The sequence below is a fragment of the Tetranychus urticae genome, chromosome 2 (assembly GCF_039701765.1).
Source record: "Tetranychus urticae isolate SD_2017Ah chromosome 2, NJAU_TeUrti_SD_1.0, whole genome shotgun sequence".
In the NCBI taxonomy this organism is placed as follows: Eukaryota; Metazoa; Arthropoda; class Arachnida; order Trombidiformes; family Tetranychidae; genus Tetranychus; species Tetranychus urticae.
This window is the reverse complement of record NC_142959.1, coordinates 5,539,934-5,552,562: the sequence shown is the minus strand read 5'-3', so window position 1 is coordinate 5,552,562 and position 12,629 is coordinate 5,539,934. Positions and strand designations below refer to the sequence as shown.

At 32.9% G+C, this 12,629-nt stretch overlaps 1 protein-coding gene across 1 annotated transcript in view; it reads right to left on the bottom strand.

Moving 5' to 3' along the window:
• LOC107366398 (uncharacterized) overlaps positions 1-12,629 on the bottom strand; it is a 40,559-nt gene that overhangs the window by 15,405 nt on the left and 12,525 nt on the right. Inside the window, exons 4-5 of the mRNA XM_025161737.2 lie at positions 10,026-12,545; positions 9,804-9,909 (exon numbers count right to left, since the gene is read on the bottom strand). Of these exons, the coding sequence (XP_025017505.2) occupies positions 9,804-9,909; positions 10,026-12,545 (2,626 nt within the window). The remainder of the gene's footprint in view (positions 1-9,803; positions 9,910-10,025; positions 12,546-12,629) is intronic.

Below are 12,629 nucleotides of genomic sequence, written 5' to 3'. Positions count from 1 at the left end.
AATTTCACTCTATTTGAGTTTTTGCCTCGTCTTCTTGATTCATCATCATCATCATCTTGTTCGTCTTCATCTTTTGAGTCTTTGATTACAAGAAAGGATAAACAATGATGAGCCCAATGTGATACAGACAATAAAAGGTATAAAGCTTTTCAAGTGCTGGGAGTAGAAAAAAAAGGTGAAAAGACAAAAACAGAAAAGAAGAAAAAAAATGAAGATAATTTTTCTTCCCTTTCCATCTTTCCCGTCGTTCTTGGGTTACTTGAACAAAAAAGCTGATTTAATCCGATTATGTTACCATTGAAGTATAAACAAGAATAAAAAACAAACAGAAAACTTATAAACGTTGAACGAAGAAAAAAAGTTGACAGAAAGTTGCATCAAGATTCTGATGAACAATCAATTTGGGTGTACAATTATAGAACTGAATGGAATGCAAGTTTATGCAAGAAAATATTTTTGCCAATTAACTTTGACAAGAAGCGAAGCTAAAAAGTAATATTTCTTTTGTTGCCTTCCCTGGCAAACTCCCAGCTCATTTAAAGTACTTATTGCAAGATTAAACGAGTTTCCAGGTTGAACAAAAAATAGTTAAATATTGAGCTTTTCTCGGCTAATTGTTGAAGTTTACTCCAACTCGTTGCTTCATTTATATTCAATTGTGATAAACATATTCATTTTTTGTTCTTTCAATGATTCCATTTTACTTCATTTTTCGTTGCTTCTTTATTTTACTCTTTTTTTGCTTCCAGTTTTACACTTTTCTGATTTTGACACAACTTGTAATAATGTGAAAAGAAAGGGGAAAAAAGTTTATCACAAAATTTTGCTTTGGTGAATAGAGAGCATTATGAAGGAAGGTTGGAAAAAGAGGTTTTTTTGTCTACTCAAAACTGGAATAATAATACAATTCAAATGTGAATAAATACATATTCAGTGAGATATGGAAAGATGAAGCATTTCATCAGGCAAAAAATGTTATTTCAACCTTTTCTTTTCGCTCTCTTTGGCTTGCTCATTACCATGATACCTGTCAAGAATTTAAGATTACATTTTTCTTATGCTTTTCAAGTTTTCCATTTTCATTGTTTTTCTTTTACTCCATTTCAACCTTTTTTACTTGTTTTAGTTGAGATGCAAATTAATCACGAAACAAACGGAAATAACAATTTAAGCAGAAAATTCAAGTTCTAGAAGTGCATAACTGGGAGTGAATATTTTCTAGGAAATATTAATTGCACTTGGAAAGATAAATTCTCTACAAAAATGCAAGTTTCGACTGAAATTGATTCAAAACTTCACTTTCAAACATTTCTTCACTTTTCACTTTTCTTTTTTCTGTGTTTTATTGACGAGACACAAAAAAATGCTGCATATAATTTTTCATTGGAAGTTATTGAAAACGCAATGGTGTTCGAAAAATTTCTTTAACAAAATTCTGTTAGATCTTCCATGGATATTCGTCATTGCAGAGCTGAATATTCATTTCTTTTTGAACTTTGCTTGTAAAATTTACTGAAATTTCTGCATATTAGAGACTCTGATAACTGTTTAGTTCTACTTAACTGGGAGTGATTATGTTATATAAGAAAAAATTCTCTTTAATTTTGTCGAGAGAGAAGTTTCTCTACAGAACTAGGAGTTCGATTGAAAATCTTTAATTTTGTTTTTCGTTCTTCTACAGTGCAGTTCTTCGACAAAATCTACTTTTGTTATGAACATTTTATGCTTCATTGGTGAAGTTCTGTTAAAATTCAGAATATTCATTTGCGATTCGACTTTTCATTTAAAAAATTGAAAACTTCTGTGTATTCAGAGATAGCAAAAACGCATGAGTTTTCGGTACAAAACATTTCTGGTTATCAAATATTCTGATTCATTAATTTGCTGTCGAGTTGAGCGTAATGGGATGTTTCATGTGATTATTCACCATAATGGGCAGCTGTTTTACCTATTTCTAATGAACATTGAACAGAACAAGAAAAGAATGTAAATTGTTCTCATTCTGTTTTACCTTTGAAATTTTTTTCACTCAATTTTGTTCTTTTCTTTCCATCTTTTTTTCCTCATTTTTTTCTCAGAGTAAAAAGAAATGATTGAAAAAGAGAGAAAAGAAAAACTTTATTTTGACATTTTGAGTAGAACCATATTCTTGTTTGGAAGTTATCATGAGAAGGAAATAAGAAAGAAAATGCAAGATGATAAAGAACTGAAATAGTATTTTATTTACTGGTAAATATTATGATAAATATGAACATTGGGAGGGCAATAGAATACAGAATAAATTCTGAGTCAGTAAATTTTTTGCTCTTCCTTTTCTTCTTTTTTCATTTTCTCCATCTTCTCCCAGTTCTGTATCTACATTTTTGCCTCATCTTCCGTTGATATTAACCAGTAGAAGTACAAACATGAGGCAGAACATAAGTAAAGAGAGAGAGAGAGACAAAGAAATGATGAGAAAAGAAAAAATTCATGGAAATTCATAGGCAAATGATTCGTAACATTTTTCATTGGGAAAACATTCAAATGTTCAATTTTCATTTTTAGTTTTTTTCCTCTTAAACTTTTACTATTCATTTTTGTACTTGAAAACTTTGCCTTTTTGTTCACATTAAATCTTGATAATGATCAGAATATCATTTTTTTGTTTAGTTTCTGTATTTTCTCAAAACTCTGTTTTTACTTCATTATTCAGTTTATTGTATTCATCATCATGTTTGTTAACCAAATTTTGTGCCATTCCATTGAAATTCATCTCTTTGTTTCTCAACCATCATTTTTGCCTCTTTTGGCCAATGTTATGCATTGTTAAACAAGAATCAGAAAAAGCAAAGAATGGAAGAGAGAGAGAGAAAAAACTTTCAAACTTTAATCTCAAATGAAACTCGATGAGAAAACTCAATGAAACTTGAGGAAACAAAACCATGTTTTTCCACTCAAAGAATAATGTATTCTTTAGTTTTTACTTTCAATGTTGTGAGATTGATTACAAGAGCAAAAAAAGGTAGCAATTTTCATCTTCTGTGACACTCAATGAATCTTGGTAATTTAGTTTAGACAAACTTGATCTGCAATTATATTACTTGCCATTTCTTTTCTCATCCCACTTCATGTTCCGCTGCTCTATTTAGAATAAATTTCATTTTTTGTCAAATTTTTCTTTTCTCATTTAGCGATTTCCAAAGTAAAACTTTTCGAGCAACTCAGAGATGATGAGGTCAAAAGATCTCATTGATCAATCAAAGGATCATCAAATCAACTTGATGCTGTTCCTTTTACCTAAACATCGATATCAGTCGATAAAATCACGTCATATCGAGCAATACTAATGGAAATTCAAAAAAAATCAAGAACTAGAAGAAGAAAAGGCGAATTCTTATTTTAAATCGATATGAGATGATAATTGGCTAAAAATTAGTTAAAATTAATTCTAGGCCTCAAAATGAGTTCTCTTGTTTAGTTGCGTGAAGATCAAGAAAATAAGTTCAGTGGTAATATTTTGATCAATTTTTTGTAAAAGAAGTGAACAGTTCAACTCTTGAATACCTGAAACAAGACTTTGATGAGTGGCGAACTGAGGCCCAAACAGAAGATCGTAAGAAAGAAATTGCCAAATTCTTTTTCGAAAAAGTCTGATTTGTGTTCTATTCGATTCAATAAAAAGCTATTTCCATTGAAGATGTTTTTCCAATTGGAAAATGAATAGTTCGCTTGAAAGCTCACCTTATGAAGGACCTTCTACTTTATGAGATTTGTTTAAAATTCAAACTTGATCAGTGATGAACCAAACAAAACATTTGAACATTTTGTTTTTAAGATCAAATAACACATTCAATATTCATGACAATAGTTGTTGTCAAGTTTAGTCACTCTTGTTGCTTGACTATTACCAGGTTCAAGTATAAATGATTGTCCAAGAATCCGAGGAAAGTGTCCAAATAAAATAATAATAAATGTCGTTCAATATTAAACTTTACAACAATATTGATTCATGGGAGAAGCGAGAGAAAGAAGGTAAATCTGAAGAGAAAATATTTTCAGATTTATCTTGCCTTTTCTACCTTTTCGCATTTGACTTTTTTTCTTTCTCTCGTCGAGTACATTTTTCAATATTATTTTATGAATATCAATACAAGAAAATGTATCAGTATTGGATATTAATGTTATTTTTCATCTTTACTGAAACTTGAAATTTAATATGTTTTCTATTATAATGAAAGTAGGAGGATGAAGAGAAGGCAAGAGCACAGGGAAGATGAAAATAACTTGAAATGCTTTCATTGAATAGTTTGTTTTCTTGTGCAAAGAGAGAGAAAAAAGTAAAGGAAAAAATGTTTTTTTTCAATTTTTTCTTCTTCTCTGTCCATTAAATTTTCAAAGTAACCACAAGAAATGTTGAATCTTGTCAAAATGATATTGAACAAAGAATATGATTTATCCAAGGAACAGTCTAAACTTTAACAACCAAGGTACGTGTCCATATTCAAAGTAATAGATATTTGGTTTCAACGAATGGTCAACTTATCTGCAACTTCAAAATGGATCAAAACATTTCCGAAAATGTAATAAAAAGAAAAGCCAAAAAAGATGTTTTCAAAAAAATCACTTTTCCAAATCCAAGGCTTTATACGGTAATATGAATATCGAGAAATTAACTGTAACTCCAAGATGCATATTGACGTTGAGTGGTTGAAAACGATATGAACAATGAGCCAAGAAAAAAGTTAATCTTACAAAATTTTAAAACAAAAGAAGAATGAAAAACTTAGAAATGCAAGAAAATCTGATTCATTAAATGTGATCAGAGTTTTAGCTTTGAACAAATTTCATCGAAAAGTACGAATCAGAGAATCCTTTCGATCCTCGGCAGAATAAAATATCGAGAAACACAAAAAGTCTTAACTCGAAAGTTTTAAAGAAAATGTTTTGCTCTCTTATGAATTCTTGATTTCAACTTGGATTACCTTTTCCGAAGTCTGATTCATTTTAAAGCAGACAAACATTTACTCAACGCTATTATCGTATCTAAATTTGAGAAAATCGCAAACACTTGAGAAATATACAAAACCAATTGGTCTTATACTTGAGTCAAGATCTGTATTAAAAGATGCATTAAGAGATAAAGTTGATTGTTTGCTTTCTCTTGGTCTCAACCTTTTTCCCTTTACAATGTTGAATTTTGTGTTGCAATTTGCTATTGCAACGATTCAATGAAATGGTGAATAAAATGTTGAAATTAGATTATGAGCTTTGCCTCTCGGAATCTCATCATTACCATAACAATTTTTATCAGCATAATCATCATTATCTCTCTTCATGATTATATGTGAAAACATATTTTGTCTTTTAGTTTTTGACTGGCGACAGATATCATTGTGACTGGAATAACAATGGGAGTTAAACAGGGAGTGCGACAAAAATATATAAATAAATAAACAAGTGAACAAAAGATGAGCTCATGTAACAAGAGAAATGTTTTTCCTCTCTCATGCAATGAACAGAACAAGCAAAAAAAAGTGAAAATAACGTAATAATGAAAATGTAATAATGCACAGTAAAATTAGTTGGTAAAATGATGAACAGAGGAAAATGTAATCAAATTAAATGAGTTGAATTTACAGGGAAAAACGTTGCAATCAGATATTTTGTTTGCAAGGTGAAAAGAGTTTGAATCAAACAAAAGTGCCTTTTGTTGTGCATTTGCCATTCATGAGGTTGGCCAAGATTTAAATGTGATAAACAAATTCCGACAATTTTCTTGTTCATTTTTTGCTTTCCATTATTTTTGTATAATAACTCGACTCTTCATAATTCAACCTTTAATCAACAATGTTTATCATGTTTGTCCTGGCAAGTAAAAAGAAAGGTCGCATGAAGAAGAAAATGAAAGGAAAAGAAAAAACAATTCAATTTCCATCCTTATCATGAGCACACCTTTACACCATGGGAATTGAAAACAAATAAATATTGAAACTTGATCACGCAATGTTGAACATTATATCGTGCCATCATTTATTTCATTTATTTTTCTCCCTTTCTATTAGTCTTTATTTTGATAGAGGATAAAATTGACTGGGAGTGAAACGTTGAAAAAGAGAAACGAAAAAATATCAATTTACCTTTTTTCATTCTATCTTCATTAATTGATATATTTGGAATTATCAAAAGTGATGAATATGCAGAGAATGGCTCTTCACTCCCAGGCGTTCCAGTTCGATATTGTCACTTCATCAACTCAACTCACTCCGTTTAAGATCTGGACATTTCAATATCTTACACAAAATAAGTTTCGTACCTTATAGCACAATCATTAATAAAAAATCGAGAACTAAATAATTCGTCACTAAAATTCTCAGAATAATATTCATTAAGCGAGAAATTAGAGAAACTTGAACCTAAGATTTTAGAGCTTTTTACTCTCAGCATTTTCCATTCCCTGCATTTTCTTCGCTTATATTCATGTTTTATCACAATATGAACCATCGCTTGAAATTATAGTCTGATAAATGTATCGAGATCCTCATTCTGTATCTCATGTGAAGATTCTGAGTGAAACTGTCACAATGATATTCTTTTGTTTTTCTATTAATAACTCTTATTTTTTGCCTTTTCAGCTCATTCAATGAACATCATTTACCATGGATTGTTCAGCTTGCCTAAACTATAGCGAATCACGTTGATGCAGCCAATTTTGCAGTTGCAATTAATGATTACAGGGAATATGCAGGAGGCAACAAAATGATGCAAAAAATGACAATTGGGAGAAGAAGAAAAAAAGGCAAAAGAACAAATTCTGATAAAAATACAAATCAATGTTCATCTCTTACAATTGCGATGCTATTCAGGATAACATTGCCAGAGATGGTATTAAATGTTAACAAATGTTGAAAAAAATGTTTTCACGGCTGGTATTGTTGATGTGATATTATTAGCAGATGAAGGAGAAAGATACGCCTCATATCAATAATTGTTCATGATGATGATGGTTATGATAAAAGAAACTGATGAGACTCATTTGTTATTGAGCCTGTTTCTTCAAAGGCATTCTGGTTGTTCAGTGTTCACATAATTCCCATTGTCTCATCAACCCTAATAAAGAGCACAAAGTTTCATCATTTTTTTCCCTCACAAACACTTTTTTAACATGTTAATAGATGAAAAGTAAACCATGATCAACTTTTGTATCAACATTTGTCACTCGTTATAATCATTGTCACAATTAAATTATCAAAACTTTCTCATTACTGACATCATTGTTTCATTGAGCTTTGGTTTCCTGGAACCATTCCATGCTGAATTCATTAATCCCTTAAAACTTTAACTTTTACTTTTTCAAAGTTTTCTTAACCCTCCGTTGCTACTCTTAAAAAAAGTCACAAATATGCTACTCTTTGGACAAAACTGTCCGTAGCCTTAACAGCAGTAAGAAGTAAATGAGAGGCAAAAGTTGTAAAATGGGGGTAGCGTTGACCCTGACCCTAACTTTTGACCAAAATTTTGTCAGTTCTCTTTTTTATTGCTTTTTTGGTTTCTGTGTCTTATGTTTGACTTTTTTGACTTTTTTGACTTTTCTCAAATCTATTGAAATTTTGAGTTTTGCTTGAAATCTTGCTATGGCAGTCTAACTCATTTTAATCCTAGAATTTTCTCATTTTCGTATCAAAAAACCGCAATAGATATTGAGATGCCACTAAATGTATCTTCTAGAGCATATTTTAATCTATTGAAATCCATAATCAAAAGTTAGTGACATTTAATAAATTTTGATCAATGGTTGTTCATTATTTAATGCACCTTTGACTTTAATTGCTTTTATTGATAAAACTATATTGGTATCTTCATTGATTTTACATTCAATTCAAATGCTTCTTTCTCGTAAAACATATTCAGCCCGATCTCAAAATTTTCAAAATCAAAAACTGAGATAGTTGTTACCATCATAAAACCAAAAAAGTTGATTTGACCTTTGCCCTCTCTTTGCTAATTATCTTCGCTTTTTCTTACGGAAAGGCTTGTATAAGCTATTGATGACTCTTTTTGTGAGTTGTTACAAAAAAGCAATAAAGTGGTCAAAAAAATAAAAGAGAATTTTATTGCTCCGTAGCTTTGGCAGTGCATTTACGCAAAGCTACTCTTGTGACTTTTTTGTCTTTGACCGTGCTAGTCACTCTTTATATCAATATTACAGGTAAACTATAATGTCCATACTCTTTGTTTTCGAGATGTACACACTCATATCTATGATTGACAATGTTCCGGAGTCAAAAGTTTCTAACTCATAAGGTTTTGATTTTATTAACATTCAAAAATTATTTTGGACAAAAAAGTCTAAGAGTAGCAACGGAGGGTTAAACTTGTATTCAAGTCACATAAAATTAAAAAGTCCAAACAAAACTCATTCTCTTTTTATTGCAATCATTATGTTCTTACAATATTACATTTCTTTTTGAACTAAATTGTCAGAGCAAAACGATCTCACCAAGGTTCTCTTGATGCTGATCCAAGAATTCAAACTGAGACGAAAAAGATTTTCCCAAATTCTCATTCCATACTCTAATCAATGAATTTACAATTGCAGAAACATCAAGCATTGAGACAAGAAAAATAACTCGATCTTCAGAATTCATTTAGTTTCTCTTAAAGTTCATAAAATTGTTAGATGAACTTTAAAAGAAACTAAATGTGATTTGTTTAATTCTTGTTTCTGGAATTTCTTTTTATTGCAAGTATTTCTTCGGGCTTTCGTTATCTTTAAGTACATCCGACTTCAAATCGGTATTTGCATTACTTGTTAAAACATCAACAGAACTCGATAAGTCGAGAACAAGTTTAGAATTTGTTCTCGAATGTTGATTATTAGTAGAAAAATTTATGAAGCAGTTTGTTTGAAACGAATTTCTTACGATTTTTCTCTTCTTGTTTTCTCTTCATCCTTACCTTAGGCTTGATTCAAATCGAGCTTCAAGTGACTTGACGAAACTTGAACAAAGTCTATCATTTTATTGGTAAAAGATTAATTTATTTGATCAGAAAAAGTAACTTTTCCGTAAAAGTTGAAAACTTGTTGTTTTCACTTTGCTTCATCTTCGATCATCTTAACTATTGTAATTGCAATCTCTAACTCAATTGAAACTTTACTCGATAACAATAAAACTGTGCTTTGTCGTGATATTAATAAAGTTTAAAAACAATACGAAAAGTTGAACAGAAACGGAAACAGGAAATAAAATGGTAAAAAAAGAGAATGAAATTGGTTAGAGAGAAGAAGAATTCGTTGAAGTTGGTTGAAATGAGAAGATTGAAGATGATGAATGAAGTAAAAGTTGGTGATGAGACTTTAAGATGATAAGTTGGTCTTGCTCATCATCGGAAGTAAAGTAAAACCAAGGAAATGAGACAAAAAGCTACTTCACTTGAATATCTTGCAATAAACAACCTTTTCCTCACTCGTAAACGAAAATTTCTTCATTTCCGTTTCTTCTTTTCTTCATTCCTTCAACCCATCCTTTTCATCCTCATCTTCAACCATTCTCATCAGCATTATCAGTCTATTTTCTGAACAATTTTCATCTTTTCTCAGTCAATTTTCTCCTTCCATTCAAACTCTATTCTCTCCCTTTGCCTTGACTCCAAGTTAAAACTCACTTCAACTTATCTGGTCAATTCCAAGTCTCCTAATTAAGACAAATGCTGCTTGTTAAACTGACTGTTGGACACAAATTATTGACAAGTTTAGTAAAATGGAACTTTTTCCTTTCGAATTGAAAGTGAAAAAGAAAATGAAAATAAACGAAAAGAACATTTACCTTTAGCTTCACCATAGTCGGGCGGTTCAACTTCATACTCGATTCCCCAGGCTTTTGAGCGATCAGTTGGAAGTACAACTTTTTTGATCAATTGTTCAGTCATTCGCTGTTGGTAAATGGGAAAAGATTGAAAAATTGTTTTCACATTCCAATTGGAATGTAATTAGTTTTGTTGCCAGTTGAAAGGTAATCATGTTTAAAGGTTGATTCATGAACACTTACATTGACAATTGCTCCCATTGTGCCCACTGCAAACATGCAAAAGTCAATCAATTGTTGAGGAGATTCAACTTCCAGTGTTGATGCCATATTGATTGTCTTGTTTAACAAGCGTATAACAGTGTGTTTAGCCTCATTATCAATGCCCTTACCACGACCCGAGATGGCGGACAAGACTGATCCAATGGTTTCCAAGCTGTTTAACGTGTCAACATTCATGATATTTTCAACCGATTGAAACATCTTTGATCGAGTTTTAACCTCCTCTTCAATCTTGGCTTCACTTTTCTGGGCAAATATGGTTCCATTGCCAGTTGTTGGTTTCATTGTTGTGGTTGTGGTTGTTGTTGTTGTTGTTGTTGTTGTCGCTTCCAACAAAGTTTCATCCACCAAATCAATATTCATTAAGGCTGAAACAGCTTGAGAAATCATTGACATTCTTGATTGATCTCCAGCAGCATCAGCATTCTCCAATTGTTTAAGCTCCATGAAGGCATCAAACTGTTGCTGAGTTGGTGGTATTAGAGTTAAATTGGTAATTGCATGTCGAGTCAGAGCACCTTCCTTGTCCTTTATATCAACTCCAACCAGAAACTCACCCGGAGGTAAGACCAGTGTTGCCTTTCGTTCAGGACCATAAGAAAGGAATGAAATTGAACCCTTGGCTTTTGACATTATCCAAAAGCCATAATATTCAATTGGCTTGTACTCGGGATCGTACCAGTTGTAACAGTTGATCATGTGCTTATCAAGCAGAGCATAATGACCAGTCGAAGTCATGTTGCAATCGCCTCCAGTTGGTGGCTTGTTAATGTGCAAGAAAATGTCTGATTCACCGCGATCTCCGCGTTCATTGATTACCGCAAGTTTGGCAAAAAAGTCACCGTACTTTGGATAATAGCGATCGAAAAACTCTTTGCCCAAAGCCATTTTGACATCGTTTGAGCCAACCACATAGTTTGCTGCATCGGTCAACAAGTTTTCCTCTCCTGAAACAGAGTCGATACCAAATATGGTCCACTCGTAGAGCAGTGTTCCATCACAGTCTTCATTGCAAACACCAACCAGACCCACTCGAACTGGATTAATTTTCTGACCCAGAGGTACGTGTGGATAGCATAGAGAAGGTGTCTGACATTGAATGGTTATCGAAGGAGGTGTTCGTTCAAGGAGTACCAATTGAATACCAGACCAAGAGGGCTCCCGGTCAGGTGGATCAATCTTGACTACAATTTCGTAGGTAAACCCAGCAGCGTAAAAGACTGAAGTTGGCCATTCAATCGACTTGTCCGTTATATTGATTCGACCTGGACCTTTACCAAAGCAACCACCCATGTCTTCCATAAAGGCTGGTCTTTCCCAGAGAGGATTTGATACTGCCATCTCTTCCTCACTCGATCCACCTCCACGCTTGCCTTTGCCCTTTGCTTTACCACTTGATTTTTCTTCATCAGCCTCTTCCTCGACAGCGTCATCTCTTTCAACGTCCTCGTCATTTTTGGTGCTCTTCTTTGCATCATCTTTCTCTTCCGTTTCTTCTTCCTTGTTTTCATTTGATTCAAACAACTTTTCATTTGGTAATCGACGGCAATACCAGATTATGTTGAAGTTTTTATTGCTATCATCATCTGGATCTATTGAATAGATTCCAGGTGCAAGTTTAAGTTGCTGTCCCATTCCACGAATGGCTCGACTCTCGGCTCCTGCAGTCATTTTACCAATAATCGGTGACCTCACAATGCGTATATAAGTCGATGCATGCCCAGAAAAGGGTAGCAAAGGATGTGGCTCAAGATTATTTAGATCAACCACAAAACGAAAAGAGTACAACCCTTGAGATAGGAAAAAGGGTGGCACATAGAGGACTGTTTTACGATACGAGTCGAGCATGGATAGGTCTATGGGTTCACCTTGTTCACCCGTTTCTTCATTGATGGAGTAACACTGCCAATACTTGTTTACCGTAATGGAAGCATTACAGTCAACCTTGGCCAGTGAGTAAAGTTGAACTGGCTTTGATTTCCATACTTGAGTTGCAAGCGAATAGTTGGTCGATGGATTGTATATTATTACTTCGGGAACATAACAATCAATTTCGAGTACAGTTATGGTTAGTTGCGTTGATATCGTTCCACTAACTGCATTCCATGCCTTTGCCGTAACCACATAGTCACCAGGTCCGCCAGTATAATCATAGGGTGCTATCATGGTCTCATTAATGTCACTATAATGGGCAACTTCAATGTTGGGAAAACCTTCAGAGCAATCTTCAGGAGATCCAAAAAGAGAAGCCGATTTATGGAACGGCATCGAGTCTCCGTAAAGTATGGCCACACACGAATCAGTGCCAATCTCGCGTAAATTTATTTGCAATATTTTGTTGGCTGGTTTAGTCACATCGACACTTACATCGAGCAACTCGAGACCAGAAACTGGTTTCATAAAGTAAAGGTTTCGATAAACTGGATCGGTTCGCCCTTGAATTTTGTTGTACGCATAGAATGTGAAATTATGCCAACCAGGCTAAAGCGAAAGTAAAAGTAAAAGATAAATATGAATTTTGAAATGAGCTTTTTTCATTAATTACATTCTTTCATAAAGTTTGCA